Source organism: Lithobates pipiens, unplaced genomic scaffold (assembly GCF_037356315.1).
Source record: "Lithobates pipiens isolate NorthernLeopardFrog02 unplaced genomic scaffold, aLitPip1_a1.2 Scaffold_19, whole genome shotgun sequence".
Lineage (NCBI taxonomy): Eukaryota > Metazoa > Chordata > Amphibia > Anura > Ranidae > Lithobates > Lithobates pipiens.
In genome coordinates this window covers 222260662-222282141 of record NW_027507764.1, presented here as the reverse complement: position 1 = coordinate 222282141, position 21480 = coordinate 222260662, and the positions used below count along the sequence as shown (strand labels likewise).

At 44.6% G+C, this 21480-nt stretch overlaps 1 protein-coding gene across 1 annotated transcript in view; it reads left to right on the top strand.

The window, feature by feature from the left end:
- ITGA9 (integrin subunit alpha 9) overlaps window positions 1-21480 on the top strand; it is a 569728-nt gene that overhangs the window by 497973 nt on the left and 50275 nt on the right. The window contains exon 24 of the mRNA XM_077491718.1: window positions 19680-19805. Coding sequence (XP_077347844.1) covers window positions 19680-19805 — 126 coding nt within the window. The remainder of the gene's footprint in view (window positions 1-19679; window positions 19806-21480) is intronic.

Genomic DNA, 21480 nt, shown 5'->3' with positions numbered 1-21480 from the left:
AGAACATCAAAGCTCGTCTCAATTTCTCCACAACACATCTTGATGATCCCCAAGACTTTTGGGACAACATTCTGTGGACCGATGAGACAAAAGTGGAACTCTTTGGAAGGTGTGTGTCCAAGTATATCTGGCGTAGAAGGAACACTGCATTTCATAAAAAGAACATTATACCAACAGTAAAATATGGTGGTGGTAGTGTGATGGTCTGGGGCTGTTTTGCTGCTTCAGGACCTGGAAGACTTGCCGTGATAAAAGGAACTATGAATTCTGCTGTCTACCAAGAGATCCTGAAGGAGAATGTCCGACCATCTGTTCGTGTACTCAAGCTGAAACGAACTTGGGTTCTGCAGCAGGACAATGATCCTAAACACACCAGCAAGTCCACCACCGAATGGCTGAAGAAAAACAAAATGAAGACTTTGGAGTGGCCTAGCCAAAGTCCTGACCTGAATCCTATTGAGATGTTGTGGTATGACCTTAAAAAGGCCGTTCATGCTCGAAAACCCTCTAATGTAACTGAATTAGGACAATTCTGCAAAGATGAGTGGGCCAAAATTCCTCCAGGACGCTGTAAAAGCCTCATTGCACGTTATCGCAAACGCTTGGTTGCAGTTGTTGCTGCTAAGGGTGGCCCAACCAGTTATTAGGTTTAGGGGGCAATCACTTTTTCACACAGGGCCATGATGGTTTGGATTTTTTTTCACCTTTAATAATAAACACCTTCATTTACAAATTGCATTTTGTGTTTACTTGTGTTGTCCTTGACTATTGTTTAAATTGGTTTGATGTTCCGAAACACTTAAGTGTGACAAGCATGCAAAGGAACAGGAAATGAGGAAGGGGGCAAACACTTTTTCACACCACTTTAAATGCAGGAAGTTTGACCACTTAAAGTATAAATCTTTTTCTGACACTTCTTTTTTAAGTTAAAATCAATATTTTTTGCTAGAGAATTATTTTTAACCCCCAAACATTATATATTTTTCAGCAGAGACCCGAGGGCAGTGATGGCGAACCTTGGCACCCCAGATGTTTTGGAACTACATTTCCCATGATGCTCATGCACTCTGCAGTGTAGTTGAGCATCATGGGAAATGTAGTTCCAAAACATCTGGGGTGCCAAGGTTCGCCATCACTGCCCTAGGGGATAAAATGGCAATTGATTCAATATTTTGTCACACTGTATTTGCCCAGCGGTCTTTCAAATTCAATTTTTTGGGAAAAAATACACTGCAATAAATACATTTTAAAAAAAAGAAATTTTTGGGGTTTTAATGTGAAAGATGATGTTACGCCATGAATGAATGAAATGCTTGTATAGCGCACAATGCAAACTGAATCGCCTCTAGGCCATGAGAATCGTGAGAGAGTTGTGATCTATCTTCTAGGCAAAAAAAATTGTGATTCTCATTTTAGTCAGAATCGTGCAGCTCTAGCAGGAGTGGGACTGTGCGCAACTTACTAGGCATTTACATTGAGATGGCAATAGATGCTGGATGGAATGATAAGGCTTCTATAGAGACCCACTTGGGTGAGGGTCACTTTACAGTAGTATACACCAGCTGGGCAATCTGAGCAGATTGGTGATATGCTAAAAAGTTGGTAAGTCCCAGGCTTCAGTGAAGCTTTGACATATAAAACATTGACCTATTAAATCTGGATTTTCTGCTGCTCCAAATACATTATCATATTTTTTAACATTAATAATTCCCTACTAGGAACCACTATGGTAAGTCCTAAAAAATATATAAAGTATTGTAGGAAGAATGAATGAATGAATGACTTGTATAGCGCTACAAATGCAAACTCAATCGCCTTAAGGCTGTCACGTACCTTAAGGCAGAGCCCGGAGTGCAGGGAGTGGCTTCTCGTAGACCTCTGACTCGAGAGACCCTGGTAGTGATGACAGGGGCTCAGGAGCACAGAGGGGCACAAGTGCCTGACTGGATAGTAGGTGTAAGAAGCAGCAGACCGTTGATGGTGGAGGTGTATTGTAGTCCAGTATCGGAATGCAGGCAAAGGTGAGGTAGGGTTCAGCAGACAGCAGAAGGATTCCTGTAGTCCAGCAACGGGATGCAAGTGATCGCAGGGAACAGCGAACAACGGAGGGGTACTGTAGTCCGACAGCGGATGCAGGTGCAAACAGAATACTGTGGAAGTGGAAGAGTCCAGTAGTCTGCAGCAAGAGGTAGAAGGCTACAAACGCAGAGGGAGTAACAACCGGGTATGGGGGAAGACTGGGAGGTGTCCTGTAGTACAACAGCGGTGAACAAGCAACTTACAGTTGACGGATGGTGTAACAGTCCAGGCCAGGCACAGGCGGGCAGATCAGGTACAGAAACGGAATCCAGAAGAGTAGTCGGGTACAAAGCCAAAGTCGGGGGGCAGGCAGCAAACAGACGAGTCGGGAACAAGCCGGGTTCAATACCGATCAGGATACGGATGCAGGTTCAGGTTCAGATACAGGTTACCAGGAAGCACGGAAACGCTGTTGATCAGGCAGCAAGGCAGTGAAGCATGGATCCAGTTTAAATAGCGCTATTGGCGCCAATTTGCGTCAAACGGCCGCGCGCGCACCCGCGGTAACGCTCCTGAAACTGCGCAAAAGATCTCCTGCGACTTACGCCGCTCGGACGCCTGTGAGAAAGATCTTCCTGACATTGCCCCCCTCCAATGGGCAGCCTCCGGATGCCCAACTGGGACATCTTACCTGAGTGAAATCTTTTGAATGCCAGAACCAACCTCTTGGCGTGGATACCAGTCTCTGGTTCCCAGGAGTTCTCTTCTGGACCATACCCCTTCCACTTCACCAGATACTGGACCTGGTTGCGTCTCTTTCTGCAATCCAAAATTGCTTCTACTTCAAATTCCTCCTCACCATTAATAAGCACAGGTTCAGGAGGACCCACGTTCCGATCAGTGAAGGGATCCTGGATTGAAGGTTTTAAAAGGGACACATGAAACACTGGGTGAATACGCAGCGATTCTGGTAATTTTAGTTCTTAAGCCACATTATTAATTTTCCTGGTGATTGGGAAGGGACCCACAAATTTTGGGCCCAGTTTTCTAGATGGACATGTTAATTTCAAATTCAGAGTAGATAGCCAAACTAAATCTCCGGGTTTTAGATCGAGCTCCCCTCTCCTCTTTTTGTCAAAAACCGCTTTGTTGCGTTCTTGGGTCCTTGCCATCGTCTCTTGAAGCAACTTGTTATTGGTGCAGAAAAAGTTCAAAGTTTCTTGAGCTGCTGGAACTGTACATTCTGGGATGTTGGCTGATAAGAACTGAGGGTGAAAACCATAGTTCGCGAAGAAGGGAGACTGATTAGTTGCAGAATGAACAGAGTTATTGTAGGCAAACTCGGCAAGTGGTAAAAGGGATACCCAATCGTCTTGCGAAAAAGAAGAATAACAACGCAAATATTGCTCAAGGGTCTGGTTTGTTCGTTCGGTCTGGCCATTGGTCTGGGGATGGTAGGCAGAAGAGAACGAAAGATCAATTTTCAGGGACTTACACAAAGCTCTCCAAAATTTTGATGTAAATTGTACCCCACGATTGGAAACAATGTTCGCAGGTATACCGTGGAGCCTTACAATCTCCTTAATGAAGATCCTTGCGGTCTCAGGGGCAGAAGGTGTACCCTTCATGGGCAGAAAGTGAGCCATTTTGGAAAATCTGTCAACCACCACAAGGATAGTGGTAAAGCCTTCTGACGGTGGTAATTCTACAATAAAGTCTATGGAAATCATTCTCCAAGGTCTTTCCGGAATGGGGAGTGGCTTCAGCAACCCCCAGGCTTTGGCCTTGCTACCCTTGTTCTGGGTACAGGTGATGCAAGATTCTACATAAAGTTTACAGTCTCTTAGCAGCTGAGGCCACCAGAAGGTGCGTTGGAGAAGTTCGGCGGTCTTGTGTACCCCAAAATGACCGGCCAGTTTGTGGTCGTGGCAAGATTTGAGAACAGCAACCCGTAGTTGTTGGGGCGCGTAGATTTTATTTTCATGCCATAACAAATCATTGCTAGAGAGTAAGGTGGTGTTTGATGGATGCGAAGCTGAAGATGAAGCTTGCTTGAGTTGGGATAAAAGATCTTCCTGGAGCATAAGGAAATTTCCGGGTGCAAGGATGGTATCTGTGGATTGAAGAACTTCGGGTTCGTTGAACATCCGAGATGTTGCGTCGGGTTTGGTGTTTTTCGATCCGGGCCTGTAGGTAATGTGGAAGGAAAATCTTGTAAAGAAAAGTGCCCATCTGGCTTGATGCGGCTTCAGCCTCTTAGCAGTCTTCAAAAACTCTAAGTTCTTGTGGTCAGTGTATACCAGAATGGGATGAGCTGCTCCCTCCAGGAGATAGCGCCATTCCTCAAGTGCAGCTTTGATAGCGAGTAGCTCCCTGTCCCCGACATCATAATTCCTCTCCGCTTCAGACAACTTACGTGAGAAGAACGCCACCGGATGCAGTAAGGCCTTGGGGTCCTGTCTCTGAGAAAGGACTGCCCCCACTGCAATTTCGGATGCATCCACCTCGAGGATGTAGGGTAGCGCAGAATTAGGGTGCTTCAGGACAGATGCTGACACAAACTGTTCTTTAAGGGAAGAAAATGCAGCTTGTGCACTGGAACTTGATACCTTGTCTAGTTAGTCTGGTGATCGGGGCGATGATCGTAGAAAACCCCTTGATGAATTTTCGCAAAAAATTCGCAAACCACACAAAACGTTGAATTCCTCTCTTATCAGTAGGGGCTGGCCAGTCCAGGATGGCCGAAACCTTTTGCGGGTCCATCTTGATTCCATCCACCGAAATAATCAGCCCCAAAAACTGAATGCTGCGACGTTCAAACTCGCACTTCTCAGGTTTCCGGTTTCAGGTAGTCCGACAGCGGATGCAGGTGCAAACGGAATACTGTGGAAGTGGAAGAGTCCAGTAGTCTGCAGCAAGAGGTAGAAGGCTACAAACGCAGAGGGAGTAACAACCGGGTATGGTGGAAGACTGGGAGGTGTCCTGTAGTACAACAGCGGTGAACAAGCAACTTACAGTTGACGGATGGTGTAACAGTCCAGGTCAGGCACAGGCGGGCAGATCAGGTACAGAAACGGAATCCAAAAGAGTAGTCGGGTACAAAGCCAAAGTCGGGGGGCAGGCAGCAAACAGCAGAGTCGGGAACAAGCCGGGTTCAATACGGATCAGGATACGGATGCAGGTTCAGGTTCAGATACAGGTTACCAGGAAGCACGGAAACGCTGTTGATCAGGCAGCAAGGCAGTGAAGCATGGATCCAGTTTAAATAGCGCTATTGGCGCCTATTTGCGTCAAACGGCCGTGCGCGCTCCCGCGCGCGCACGCGCTCACCGCTGATCGCGGTAACGCTCCTGAAACTGCGCAAAAGATCTCCTGCGACTTACGCCGCTCGGACGCCTGTGAGAAGGATCTTCCTGACAAAGGCGCTTAATCTGTCCTGTGTCGTCCTGCTTCTTAGAAGAGGTAGGTCTTGAGTTTTTTTTCTGAAGGCCTCATGGTTTTCTTCCATGTGGATGTTAGTGGGTAGACCGTTACATAGCCATGGTCCTTGGACTGTGAATCTTCGTTCTCCCTTTGATTTGCAGCGGGACTTGGGGATGAGGAGGAGGTTTTGGTTAGTTGATCGGAGACTGCGATTGGGTGTGTATTGTTTTATTTTCTCACATAGGTATTGAGGAGCGTTTCCTTGTGTGCATTTGTGGGTGAGGCAGAGGGTCTTGAATGTGAATCGATCCTTTACGGTTAATAAATGTAGGGTCCTCAGGGATGGGAAGATGGATTCCCAGGGTTTTTTTTCCCGTTCCCATTCATGCTGCTTTTGTTTTGGATAACTTGTAGGTGTGCAATCTGGTATTTAGGTAGTCCTATGTAGAGGGAGTTTGCGTAGTCGAGTCGGGAATTGATGATTGTTCCAACTACTACTGCTTTCTCCTCTTCTGGAATGAAGGAGATGAGTCTACGTAGCAGGCGGAGAAGATGGCGAGATACACTGACTACTGATCCTATTTGTGCATCCATCGATGTTCATTATGACCGAATGGATTCTTCTGAACCAGGAGAGAGATAAACTGGACCACTTGTTCAGGTCTGCTATCAGGTAATGGAAAATAGATTGTAGTTTTAGAGGTTGATTTACTAAAACTGAAGAGTGCAAAATCTGGTGCAGCTGTGCATAGAAACCCATCAGCTTCCAGGTTTTTTGTCAAAGCTTAATTGAACAAGCTGAAGTTAGAAGCTTATTGGCTACCATGTACAGCTGCACCAGATTTTGCATTCTCCAGTTTTGGTAAATCAACTCCAAAGTATCCAAAAATGGGGTCAGGTGGATCCCTAAGTAAGGAATAGACCTGGGTGCCCCTTGAAACTTAAAATAGTTTCAGAGCACCTAAGCCATTGATTGTGGTAAACTGGCGATCAAAGCTGCAGTTTTATTTTGGTCTAATAAAACACCCAAAAGTGTATATATAGTAAATGTATAGTAAATGTAACAGGTTGGGAACTGATGTATGTGGGGATGAAATATACATATGGACATCATTGGCAATTAGAGCGCATTTTTGCTCTCGTACAGACAACCCCTTCCATATTTGGATTGGTGCCTATGATAGGAGATAATGAGTAGCTCTGTCAAGTGCCTCTTTGGATGGTAATCAAAGAGGACTTAGGTCCTTTAATAGTTATTTGTGCAGTGGAAGTTTGATATAAGGCACGTAGCATGCTAAGAAAGGGAGCTCAAAGCCCCATAGTCTCTAGCACACAAAAAAGATACTCCCAAGATAAACTGTCAAATGCTTTATGGAGGTCTAATGATAAGAGCATACCTTCTCTGCCTAGCGGAGAGTCCCAACAAGAGTGGATAGCTGAAACTAAAGCTAAAGTTCTGCAAATTTGATCTGTTGCCTGATGATATTGACTGAAACCCAATTGGTCATTATGTATGTAGTTCTCTAAAAAGCGTAGTGTCATGGTTATGCAGTGATCTTCCTGTGTTTGCTTACCTTCCCCCATGTCTTCAGACTAAGTAGCCAGCCACTTCCACCTGGGTTTTTTTATAACATCTCCTCTAAGCATGGCTCCACCCCAGGCCCTATCAGGGAGCCCTATATTAACCTGCGCACTGCAGGCCTCAGGGCTGATCAACCATTGTGTATTAGCTTCCTGTTTCCTGCCGTGTGCTCTGCTACTGGTTTCCGTTACCGACTTTGTCGTGTCTTGACTATCCCTGCTTGCCTGTGACCCTGACCTTTTGGCGTGTACCCGACTATCCTTGTCTGCTTGTGGCCCCCGACCTTGGCTTTGTCCCTCACCATCCCTATCCTCCTGTTGACTACTGTGGGTGTGAGCTGGGGGACCCTGGGGGTCGTGACCTGGAGCCAGTTGCAGCCAAGTCCATCCTCACCACTGGAGGCTCTGGTGAACACCTGCTGGCTCTTAGACTCCGCGCCCCAGGGAATCTCACGCTCTATCCCCAGTGGGATCTGTCCCCCGTCTGCAGCAGTCAGCCGTAGGGTCCACAACCTTGCGGTGCACTCCGGATCCCTACGGTGTGCACCTGTCACCTCGCCTCAAGGTGACCTGACAGTTTGATCAGCCATGGACCCGGCTGACGTGCCGCTTCCTGCGGATGATCCATTGCAGAGCTTAGTTCGGCGACTTGAGACCCAAGAATCGCATCAGACCCAGGTGATGCAATTCCTTCAGGATTTGGCCTCCCGTTTTGAACAGGTTCAGGCCTTATTAGGACCCCTCGGTTCAACAACCTCAACCGATAGCTGCCGATGCACCTATCGCATCAGTCGCAGCCACACATTCTTTACAACTACCGGCTCCAGTCCATTTCTCTGGGGACTCCAAGGCTTGCAGAGGGTTCCTTAGCCAGTGCACAATTCATTTTGAACTTCAGCCCCAAAACTTCCTGTCCGATCGGGCAAAAGTCGCATATATCATATCCCTCCTGTCCGGCGAGGCGTTAGCTTGGTCCACCCCTCTGTGGGAACTGAATGATCCAGTGGTTTCTAGCCTGTCTGATTTCTTGAAACTTTTTCGGAATATCTTCGAGGAACCGGGTCGTGTCTCCTCAGCTGCTAGCGCTCTTTTACGTCTCCGTCAAGAGTCCGCTTCTGTGGGACAGTATGCTCTTCAGTTCTGTATCCTCTCAGCTGAATTGAGCTGGAATCATGAGGCCCTAGTTGCAACCTTTTTACATGGCCTCTCTGATAGAGTGAAGGATGAATTATCAGGAAGATCCCTTCCTGCTGATCTGGACAGTGTCATCACTTTGTGTAACCAGATCGATATTCGCTTTCAGGAGAGGGCCCTGGAAAAAAGACGCCAGCACTCCCCGTTCTTTAGGCAGCCTGAGTCCCCAGTCCCTTCTCCTCGATCCGAGGAGCACCCCCTGCCTACCGAGGAACCTATGCAGTTGGGCTGGACTAAGTTATCTTCCGAAGAACGCGCTAGGCGCAGAACTCTGGGGCCAAAGGTCATTTCTGTGACACTTGTTCTCTTCGTCCGGAAAAACGCTCAGGGCTAATACATCTGGAAGGTGGCGTATTAGACCCTGAAATATCACCTTCACCTTCTCGTCTTCTCCTTTCTGTGTTGCTTCATGTCGGTGCTTCCTCTCGTTCGGTCTCAGCACATCTGGATTCCGGAGCCGCTGCCAATTTCATGGATTGGGAAACTGCATCCTCCATGAGACTTACCCTTTTACCCCTTACAACACCATTGGTGGTCTTGGCGATTGATGGCACGGTTCTCCCAGGGGGTCCTATCCGCTTCCAGACTATTCCTGTTAAGATGTCAGTAGGGACACTCCACCAGGAGTGGATATCCTTCCTTGTCTTACCTAAGGCTTCATCTCCTATCATATTAGGTCTTCCTTGGTTACGGCTCCATTCTCCACACGTTGACTGGTCTGCTGGACAGATCCTGGCTTGGGGTTCCTCTTCCTGCCTACTCAAGGGTACCCCAAAGGAGAGACTTCCCATTACCACCATCCCAGTATCTTCTGCTTTTCCTGCTGTATATGGCGATCTCTGGGACGCGTCCTGCAATAGTCGAACTGGTGCACTCTCTGGGTCATGTGGTACTCTGGATGAGGAGCCCACCTATGAACCTGAGTCAATCATTCACTCCAGTTCGCATAACCATTTACCTCTGCCTGTCCCTAATCTCCCTTGGACGCACAGCCAGGCTAACTTGTCTGCAAGTTCCAGAGTTGCTATGCCTTGTGATGCGATTGAGATGGTCGCTACATCTGACAATACTATTCAGTCGGCCTCCACACCACTTATGCCAGTCCAGCCTATGCCCAATGAGCTTCCTGCTTCTTGTTCAGGACCTTCTGTGACCCAGCCTCACCCTACTACTACTATGTCCGTTCAAACCCATTTAAGAGGCTCAATCCATCCTTTGGATAAAATACCTCATTCGGCCAGGAGGGGTTTTCGATCTTTTTCTCAGGGTCCTGTTTGTGTTTTAGCTATCCAGCTTGACTCTTGCGACATGTCACCCTCTAACCAACCTGACCTCAGGGATCCACTGACCTCTGCCCAGTCTGGTGGTCCTGTTATGGATGCCCAACTCAACTTTAAGGGTGTGGGGGTCCCTGCTCAGACTCCTGATCTTCTCATGCCCTTACCCATTCCTAAAAAGCCTTTAGTCCTCAAGTCTTCTCGTCCTCTCCCTACCTCTGTTTTGGTTTCTGAGGATAATCTAAAATACGAGGTTAGTCAAGTTTTGGATTCCCGGCTCCGTAAAGGCATTCTTCAATACCTCGTACTTTGGAAAGGGTTGGGTCCCGAGGAGAGGTCTTGGATCACTGCATCTGAGGTCTTTGCTCCCTGTCTGTTTAGGAGGTTCCATCTGGAGTTTCCCTTTAAACCTGGACCCAGGCGGGGGAGGGGGAGGCCTCGTAAGAGGGAGGGTACTGTCATGGTTATGCAGTGATCTTCCTGTGTTTGCTTACCTTCCCCCATGTCTTCAGACTAAGTAGCCAGCCACTTCCACCTGGGGTTTTTTATAACCTCTCCTCTAAGCATGGCTCCACCCCAGGCCCTATCAGGGAGCCCTATATTAACCTGTGCACTGCAGGCCTCAGGGCTGATCAACCATTGTGTATTAGCTTCCTGTTTCCTGCCGTGTGCTCTGCTACTGGTTTCCGTTACCGACTTTGGCGTGTCTTGACTATCCCTGCTTGCCTGTGACCCTGACCTTTTGGCGTGTACCCGACTATTCTTGTCTGCTTGTGGCCCCGACCTTGGCTTTGTCCCTCACCATCCCTATCCTCCTGTTGCCTACTGTGGGTGTGAGCTGGGGGACCCTGGGGGTCGCGACCTGGAGCCAGTTGCAGCCAAGTCCATCCTCACCACTGGAGGCTCTGGTGAACACCTGCTGGCTCTTAGACTCCGCTCCCCAGGGAATCTCACGCTCTATCCCCAGTGGGATCTGTCCCCCGTCTGCAGCAGTCAGCCGTAGGGTCCACAACCTTGCGGTGCACTCCGGATCCCTACGGTGTGCACCTGTCACCTCGCCTCAAGGTGACCTGACACGTAGCCTCAGTACAAGAACATTAGCAAGTATTTTGAGGTCACTATTGTTCAAGGAAATCAGTCTATAATTAGTGATATGCATGGTGTCCTTATTGGGTCATCATAATCACACCATAAAATTAAGAAATGGGCATGACTGAACAGAAAAAAAAATATGTAGGTGTAGCACTGACCCCCGAAGGAGCTGCTGGTTTTATTGGGCTTACCGTCACCTTCTTGACCTTGTCTCTGTCTGTCTAGGGTTTCTGGTAGATGGCCCAAAGAAATGCAGAAACTGACACTTTTGGGTTATTTATTTGAAACAAAAACAAGATCTCTCAGTTTAAGGTAGAGGGTTAGGAGGAAGTTCAAGTACTTAGGACTGTCAAAAATTGAAAGTCTTTATAGAAAGAATCCAGAGAATAACCATTTCACAGCTGGATTTTCACAACCCCCGGATAGACCTCCTCTCACTAGGCCTAGCAGCCGGCAGGGTGTTAAGTAAAGTAAAGTCTCTGCCACAGACTTGAGCGTAGAATACTTAATTAAAAGTCTCTGTCACAGACTTGAGTGTAACTGAGGGACATAGACAAACTTATAGAGCTATCATACGGTACCAGTATCTCTCAGCTGGTCCGGTGATAACGTATGAGTATGGATCCATGAAGTGTCCTTCAACTGAGCCTTTAGGCTCCTTCAGAGAAGCCAGCCTTGTGCATAGCCTTCTCCTGAAGAGTCCTCCCCTGGATACTTCTCCAGTTGTTAGGCCTCTCCTTAGATGAGACAGCACCGGACCACCCTTGAATCACCAGGCCTTGACATCCATTAAGGCCTGTCCCTGCAGTTGCTTTGCCTTGGGCTATCCAACCCCGAGAAATGCATGGAACCACACCCCAGGCCAGGAGGGCCATGGGGGTTGGTCAGGAGGTCCAGAACCAAATAGACAGTAAACTCCTCTGGCACGGAACCTCGTAACACGTGATGTCAGCACCTTAAATACCACCTCCCAGAATGCACAGCAGGAGAACACTCCCACTGGTCTAGTTCCGAGAAAATGTGGCACTCAATACACCCAGCTAAACTGCGTTCTACCACTTGCCGGCTGTGACAGCGACACCTGCGGCCAAGGAGAACCCAGTGCAACCCAGCTGGACTGGTACTGAAATCATAATTTCCTAAAATTAGCCCTAAAACCCAACTGTGGTTTCAGGAATATTAATTTTCAAAAAAATATAGTGCATGCCCGTCAGGAGCCAGCGCTACATGGGTACACAGGATCCATTATTATAACCTCTTGAAAACAGTACTCATTTGTCTGTTGCCTCTCTTAACCACTTTCAGACCGGACCATTTTGCTGGTAAATGACCAGAGGTCTTTTTACAATTTGGCACTGCGCTGCTTTAACTGGTAATTGCGCGGTCATGCAATGTTGTACCCAAACAAAATTTGCGTCCTTTTCTTCCCACAAATAGAGCTTTCTTTTGATGGTATTTGATTGCCTCTGCGATTTTTATTTTTTGCGATATAAACGTAAAAAGACCGAAAATTTTGAAAAAAAATGATATTTTCTACTTTTTGTTATTAGAAAAATCCAATAAACTCAATTTTAGTCATACATTTAGGCCAAAATGTATTCAGCCACATGTCTTTGGTAAAAAAAAAGTCAATAATTGTATATTTATTGGTTTGCGCAAAAGTTGTCACATCTACAAACTAAGGTACGTTTTCTGGAATTTACGCAGCTTTTAGTTTACGACTGCCTATCTCATTTCTTGAGGTGCTAAAATGGCAGGGCAGTACAAAACCCCCCCAAATGACCCCATTTTGGAAAGTAGACACCCTAAGGAAATTAATAAGTGGCATGTTGAGCCCATTGAATATTTTATTTTTTTGCCTCAAGCGATTGAATAATGACAAAAAAATTTTTTTTTTTTTTTTTACACAAAGTTGTCACTAAATGATATATTGCTCACACATGCAATGGGCATATGTGAAATGACACCCCAAAATAAATTCTGCTGCTTCTCCTGAGTACGGGGATACCATATATGTGGGACTTTTTGGGAGCCTAGCCGTGTACGGGGCCCCGAAAACCAAGCACCGCCTTCAGGCTTTCTAAGGGCGTAAATTTTTGATTTCACTTCTCACTACCTATTACAGTTTTGAAGGCCATAAAATGCCAAGATGGCACAAAACCCCCACAAATGACCCCATTTTAGAAAGTAGACACCCCAAGCTATTTGCTGAGAGGCATTTTGAGTCCATGGAATATTTTATATTTTACCAAAAGTTGCGGGAAAATTACAAACTTTAATTTTTTTTTATTTTTTTTTCACAAAGTTGTCACTAAATGATATATTGCTCACACATGCTATGGGCATATGTGAAATGACACCCCAAAATAAATTCTGCTGCTTCTCCTGAGTACGGGGATACCACATATGTGGGACTTTTTGGGAGCCTAGCCGCGTACGGGGCCCCGAAAACCAAGAACCGCCTTCAGGTTTTCTAAGGGCGTAAATATTTGACTTCACTCCTCACTACCTATTACAGTTTTGAAGGCCATAAAATGCCAAGATGGCACAAAACCCCCACAAATGACCCCATTTTAGAAAGTAGACACCCCAAGCTATTTGCTGAGAGGCATGTTGAGTCCATGGAATATTTTATATTTTGCCACAAGTTGCGGGAAAATTACAAACTTTTTTTTTTTTTTTTACAAAGTTGTCACTAAATGATATATTGCTCACGCATGCCATGGGCGTATGTGAAATGACACCCCAAAATAAATTCTGCTGCTTCTCCTGAGTACGGGGATACCACATATGTGGGACTTTTTGGGAGCCTAGCCGCGTACGGGGCCCCGAAAACCAAGCACCGCCTTCAGGCTTTCTAAGGGCGTTACAGTTTTGAAGGCCATAAAATGCCAAGATGGCACAAACCCCCCCCAAATGACCCCATTTTGGAAAGTAGACACCCCTAAATTTAGGGGTACACTAGTGAGACTAGGTAATAAATGGCGGGTGCCCTGAAACTATAAAAAAATAACTAACCAACCAGCGTCACCTGTAACAGTTATATGGTGATCACTGGTGAAAGGGTTAACTAGGGGGCAATCAGGGGGCTTTATGCGGTAGTATATGGGGGTCCCTGGCGCTATAAAAAGCTGCGGCGAACCTAAATACCTACCTGCCTAACTAGCGTCACCTGTGACACTAATACAGCGATCAGAAAAACGATCGCTTATTAGGCTGGGTTCACACTGGAGCGATGCGGGAACGCCACGAATCCGCGGCGGGTTCCCGCATCGCATGCCTCCCGGCGGCAGTTCACACTGCCCTATGCGAACTGCTGGGAGTGTCAGTGAAATGTTAATGACACCCCCAGATCAGTTCGCATATCGCAGTGCGATCTGCAAACTCGGATCGCATGGTGTGAACACCCATGCAATTCGATTCTGCTGCGGGCCAAAAAAAGGGTCCGTGCGAATTTGCGGCGGGTGCGGCGGGTGCGATGCGAATTCAGCCATACTATCTGTATGGCTGAACTCGAATCGCACAGAGATCGGATGTGATTTGCACTGCAGTGCGGTGCGAATCACATTCGTTCTCATAAACCGCTGCAATGTGAACCCAGCCTTAGTGACACTGGCGACGGGGGGTGATCACGGGGTTAAACCTTTATTGGGGGGGTTAGGGGGGTACATTAGAACTAAAGGGGGCTAACCCTAACTGCCCTAACAGTTATTACAGTCACAAATGACACCAATGCAAAAAAAATAAAAAATGACATTGGTGTCACTGTGACTGGGGGGGCAGGGGTAATTGGGGGGGGGGTGATCGGGGGGGTGTGAGTGTGCCTGGCATGTTCTACTGTGTAGTGTCGTGTTGGTGCAACTCACCGATCCTCTCTCCTCGGTGTCGGAACGAAAAATACCGACACGGAGGAGAGATTACATCACTTCCTCTCCTGTGTTTACATTACAGGAGAGGAAGTGATGTCACGGAGCATTTTCATTCGTCGGGAGCGATCGCGAGGGGGTGGCCATGAATGAATGGCCGTCCCCTCGTCCGGGATCGCTCCCGAACGAATACCGACCGCCGCAGGCACCGGGCGGGGGCCTGATCGGGCCCCCGACCCGCGGGCAGGCAAGGACGTACATGTAAGCCCTTATGCCTGCCCGTGCCATTCTGTCGACGTACATCGTCGTGCGGCGGTCGGGAAGTGGTTAAAGAGATGAACATAATTTTTCTTCTGGTGTACCTCTTCTTTTGACTATATAATTTAGCAAGAGGAATCTCAAGTCTAATATACTGTATCTAGTGTTCAGACAATTTTTATAACCAATGTCACCAAATCTACTGTAAAATACTATCACGTGACTTGTTAATATTCTTTATCAAACTTTCATGTGTTCTGTAAGGAATGTTTTTCAACACTCTAATCTGCCAGTGTTTTTTTTTTTTTTTTATAAGGGTTTGTTGCTTTAATTGACAATTTAGATTTGAAATGAAGCAAATGCAAAACGCATACATTTTTGGAAATGTACAAAATAGTTCTGATGTGCATTGTTGGTCTCTTTTTTTTTTTTCCAGGCACTATATAGTGTCTTGGAAAATCTCTTAACAAGGGATTAGTTATGTGAACAATGCCAACGTTTTAGATGTCTGAAAGAAATCTTAGTATATCTTTATTCAATAAAACAGCTTGAAGTCTTTATAAGCAGACCGTTTAACAGACCTATCTAGTTTTAACCCAGTAAGGTGATATGTATGCTGTAGAAATGAGAAAACTAGTTTAAACATTGAGATGAAATTAAATATACACTATATTGCCAAAAGTATTGGGACACCTGCCTTTACAGGCACATGGACTTTAATGGCATTCCAGTCTTAGTCTGTAGGGTTCAATATTGAGTTGGCCCACCCTTGGCAGCTATACAAGTGTCAACTCTTCTGGAAAGGCTGTCCACAAGGTTTAGGAGTGTGTCAATGGGAATGTTTGACCATTCTTCCAGAAGCGCATTTGTGAGGTCCGGCAGTGATGTTAGACAAAAAGGCCTGGCTTACAGCCTCCACTCTAATTCATACCAAAGGTGTTCTATCAGGTTAAGGCCAGTCAAGTTCCTCCACCCAAAATGCACTTATCATGTTTTTATGGACCTTGTTTTGTACACTGGTGCAAATCATTTGGTGGAGGGGGGGATTATAGTGTGGGGTTGTTTGTCAGGGGTTGGGCTTGGCCCCTTAGCTCCAGTGAAGGGAACTCTTAATGTTTCACCATACCAAGATATTTTGGACAATTTCATGCTCCCAACTTTGTGAGAACAGTTTGGGGATGACCTCTTCCTTTTCCAACATGACTTCGCACTAGTGCACAAAGCAAGATCCATAAAGACATGAAAGTTTGGGGTGGAGGAACTTGACTGGCCTGCACAGGGTTCTGACTTCAATCCCATAGAACATCTTTGTGATGGATTATAGTGGAGACTGCGAGCCAGGCCTTCGTGTCCAACATCAGTGTCTGACCTCACAAATGCGCTTCTGGCAGAATGGTCAAACATTCCCATAGACACACTCCTAAACCAAGTGGACAGCCTTCCGAGAAGAGTTGAAGCTGTTATAGCTGCAAAGGCTGGACCAACTCAATATTGAACCCTATGGACCAAGACTGGTATTCCATTAAAGTTAATGTGCGTGTAAAAGTAGGCCTCCCAATACTTTTGGAAATCTAGTGTATGTTAAAAAAAAAGGTGTTATTAATCGACATAAGCAATCAATTGCTTGAGTGCTTACAGGCGCCTTAAAACCTCACTCTCCTATGCAATTGAGAGCTTTTTGTTTTTTCCCTGGCTGGTATACCATGATCTGTCTAAAAAAATATACAAGGAAGAGTCAGATAAAATGGCAACAATCATTAAAACTTGGTTTTCAAGTGGGGCCTATAGAACTGAGGGGACAATTAAATATATAGACATGATCCATCCTCCCTCAAACATTTGCCTGCATGCTCTACTATATGTATAAAGTATTGACTAGACTTCAGATTTATCCCTATGCAAAAAAGTTGGGGAGATGTCTATGCCGTGGGAAGCAATTACAGACAAGTTTCCCTACCTTTTTGATTTTTTTTTTTCTACAAGAAACAGATATGAGGTTGTGTCTCAGTTGGAATGAAAACAACATCTGGCATCCATGTGTACCTTTTGCTGTTTTGTGTTACATGGAGGTTGCCATACTATGTATTACAAGTAACGATGTACAGAGTTTGCTGACAATAAACCAAAAATAAAAAAGATATATAGTTGACCATGATAAGAAAATCTTCTAGTGATATCTGAAAATACAATGTAGCCGTGGACTGAATACCTTCCTCTGCAAACGTGTTTTTTTGCTGCACGTACAATGAATTTGTGAAAAGTAACAGGTTCACTTTCCCCAGAAGAATTTATTCACTACTAATTTCCTTTGCTGCCCTGTCACTCTGTTCAGCTGCCAGAGGCAAAAGAAGTCACCATGTGTAAGCTAGGGATCAGTGCTATGGACTCTCACTATGTAACACACTGGTGGTGGGCCAGCACTGTGATGTGGCGTGAGGCTGGCCATAGATAATGTGATTTTTCTTTCCTTGCATCCAAGGAAAGAAAATTGCATGATTCCTGCAGAATCTCTCCCATAGAGCTATTGTGTTCTCCTGGCAGGGGGGCGCAATGAGCAGTCCCTGCTGGAAGAGCACAGTGTTTAATGCTAGCGGCTAAAGCCGCTGGCTATAATCACATGCTAGAAATCCAATATGCTGTTTGTACCTAAGTCGATCAATGGCTCAACTTGGGTAAATCAGCCTACCCATACATGGATCGATTCTTGGCCGGTCCCTGATAAACCGGCCAAGATTTGAACCATCTGTGGCTGGCTTAAGTCAGATGCTACTCCATCATAACTGAAAGTACCAAGGAATTTCTTCACTCCTGGCAGCTAAATGTAACTGCATTGGAACATACAAAAGGTGAATATGTGTTTTTGAGGAGGGGGAGTTAGACTTACACTTGTAACTTTGCCTTACATAGGATAAGCATAGGATAAGCACAGGTTTACTTTTAAATAATTAGTGTTCCATATGGTAAACTTCAAAGTAAACATTTATAGAAACGCAAGAAAAATCAATCCTGCCTTAGCAAGCTTACAGGGTAAAGTTTTATGTGACCTTTTTTTCTATTGGTAAACTTTTTTTATTTACTGATATGAACGCAGGTGTAATGTTTTCTATATGCACATGTTTTCTATATGCACAACTGCAAAAAGATCAGTAAAGGTACACTGTTTCCAGATCTGTAAAAGAAAAAAATAGAAATATCTGTGTCTAAAGTCTTGCGTATGGACCGTATTTTATACTGTACACATGTTAACAATTATGCCAATTATGCAAATGTTCTGTATTAGGATACAAAAGTTGCTTGCATTGCAGCAATGGCATAGCCATCTGCCCTTACCAGTTTCCAGGAGGATGCTTGGTGGCAATAGCCATCTGCATCCTAGCAATATAAGATGATAGGCAGCAGTAGCAGCCTGCATCCTAGCAATGGAGTATGCCAGGTGCAAATAGCTGTCTTTGTCTTAGCAACGTAGTATGCTAGTCAGCAATAGCCGCCTACATTCTAGCAATGAATGATGCTATGTGGCAATAGTTGCCTGCATCCTAACAACCAATAGACTAGATTAACACTGTATATCTATATACAGGTATATGTTTCTCCAAAGTTACATGATTACAGCGTACAGAGCACTTTTAGGGCAGGATGTTGTTCCTAACTTCTGCCAGCAAAAGCCTACTTTCATATCACCTTGTCAATGTACCATAAAATTTAGGAGACCAGTGTGTAGTATAAGTTAATCAATAGTTTTTGAATGTTAAAGCACATATTTGTGCTGTTTTTGAATTGGATGTACTACACAAAAGATCTGCACAGAATTTTCCATAAAGCCAAGTCTGTTTGTGCATCTGCTTTTCTTGGCTTGACTCAGCTTTATTCCACTTCAACAAGAACCTTTATTTTTAAATGTAGATGTATTTAAAGAAAGTGCGTGCTGGTATGCACTAAGTACTCACTAATTTGGCTATATTATATGCTACTATGTGGTGTCACGTTTCTTTAATTAACCTTTTTTGCTGTGTAGGACATGTTTAAAGAAAATAGTCAAGCACAATTTAACATATATTTTCTTTAGGATGATATTGAATGAGGATATACTAAGCTGTACAGACACAGACACCATTGATGGCCACAAATGCCAGGTCATCTAACCATAAGCATGTTCTATAATCTACAGAATATTATATGTACCGTAACTCCCCCCCCCCACCAAAAAAAAAAATCCCTGAAAGTTGCAGCTAAAAAAACAACAGAATTATAGTTATTTATTCACATAGGTATGTATCCTACAAAAGTCTGGAGGCCAATTTACTAAAGAAGTAAAGATCACTCACCTAGTAATATGAGTAGTAGTAAACAAGGTGAGCCCATTTTTACTTTAAATACCAAATCATGTGCAAAGGAAAAAGAAAACATATTTTTAAAAGAACATGATTTGTTTATTGAAGTAAACACAGCTTCATCGTAATCAATGAATTTCCCTTTTACAAACTGAAAATTCACCCCATAGGAGGCTTGGTGTCTAATATGAGTACCACTTGACCCCTTCTGACTTTATTGTTTACATGTAAAATCTGTATATTTTGCTAGAAAACTAGTTAGTGCCATAGAAGATCTAGTTGCAAGGGGGTTTTAAATGACCAGTCTCTTGCAAAGTGTATGCAAGAAAACAAATGTGCAGAAGTTCTTAAACTCCAGATCTTCAATGGTTGAACTTCCTTAAACACACAACCTCTATGACCAGCCTTCACAATCACTTCACACACCTGATATTCATTCTTTGGTGGCCCATGATACATTTAACAGCTCCCTTCCACCTGGGGACTCCATCCCCATGAGTAAGTTCTGGTGAGTAGAGTGAAACGTGTTGGGATGTGGCCTGGCAGGGGTCCAGGCTGAGACTGTCAATCACTATCACACAGCTTGCGTGATGAATGCAAATTTTCAGTTTTGTGTTTCTTACTTTTATTTTGTTTAGATCGGTAAAGAAAAAGCACAGTGTACATTTAAGAAAAATCCAGCACCATGTGTGATCCCACAAGAGAAAGAGAACATTTTCCACACTATATTTGCCTTCTTTACAAAGTCAGGTCGTAAGGTGTTGGTAAGTAATTCTTTTATTTTAATAAGTCTGAAATTGTTATATGTTTTAAATGTTCTAATGTTGGTAATACAAATATTATGATCTGAAATGTTACTTATTCTGACTGCTTGTTGCCCAGAGGCATACAAATATGTAAAATGGTGAGTAAAAGACCCCAATAATAACAGTCAGAGCATAGATATTACAATGTGTAAAAAGCTACGATATAAGAAAATAAGCAGATCTGCCATAGCAAGAAGCGTTCATTCATAGATTTTATGAGCTTGGAGTTACAGATGAGCAACCAGTTTATGCAAACTGATTCAACCTTTATTCACAAATGCAAATGTTTGCAGTGTGCAAAAAAAGGTGAAACCATGCTTGTAATTTTGGATGATGTTTGTCGTGAAGCGCTTTTATTCTTCCCTGTGCTGCCCTACCCTTTCTCTACTAACATTTAGCAGTGGGTTGGTGTTGTGAGGTGAAAAATAAAGGATCATTGTTTATTTATGGTTGGTCTTCAAATATAAAGTAGGAAGTACGGGAAGGAGGAAATTGTGAATATTTGTCTGGAATAGTTTGGGGTTGCCACCCTAACATCCAGAGTTCATCCTTCTCTCCTGAGTTTCATTAACTGTAGTTTCAGGCCTTGTCAGGAGAGATATAATTTTATATATAGCTGATAAAAAATAAGTTCACCTTTTTTAGAAAAAATAATAAATGCACATATTTTTGCATATTTTTATTATTTTTTTCCTGCAAGAGCCTAGAAAGGATTGCACTCCTGATCGGTGGATCAGGGGTGCAGTGTCAGGCTTCTGCAGCAAGCCCTGCAGCTTTCAGCTCATACATCCATATGGGCTGGTAATTTAAAAGCTGCTTGAAAGCTTGTAAATGAACTACATCAGCACACTTGCAGTTCATTCAGAACTACAAGCCGTCTGCCACGGTGGATCACTGTACTACTTGCAATTAATTAACTACATACTTGTAGTTAATTCGCCCACAGAAAACTGTGAATGAAATGGCTGTGTGGGCAGAGCCAGGTGGAACAGCTAACATTTCCAAAAGGTGAACTCATCCTTTAAATTACAGCTAAAGCCTAAGCCCTTGTACACACGGTCGGACATTCCGACGGAAAATGTCCGATCGGACCGCGTTGTCAGATAATCCGACTGTGTGTGGGCTCCATCGGACTGTTTCCGTCGGAATATCCGATGGACAAAGTTTTAGAGCTGGGCTATAAAACTTTCTGACAACATGATTCGATCGGACTTTGTCCGATTGTGTGTAGAGAATTCCGATCGGACAAAGTGCCACGCATGCTCAGATCAAATTCCTAGACCAAAGCTATTGGCTACTAGCCTGAACGTAGTCCCGTTGTAATGAAATAACGTTGTCATGTTACGTACGATCGGATTTTCTGAAAACTTTGTCCGACCATGTGTATGCAACACAAGTTTCGGACAAAATCCGACGGATTTTGTTGTCGGAATGTCCGACCGTGTGTGCAAGGGCTAAGAGATGAACTTTTGAGGTGATCACTTCATGGTTGCCATAAAAGGCCCGATTTGAGAATGCGGCAAGGAGCGGATCAGGCGGTGTAGGATTATCTTAGAGGGTGGTATTAAAATAATCATTATTGCCTGTAAAAAGCACTCCTTATCGCACACAAAAATTGTATATAAAAAGTTTG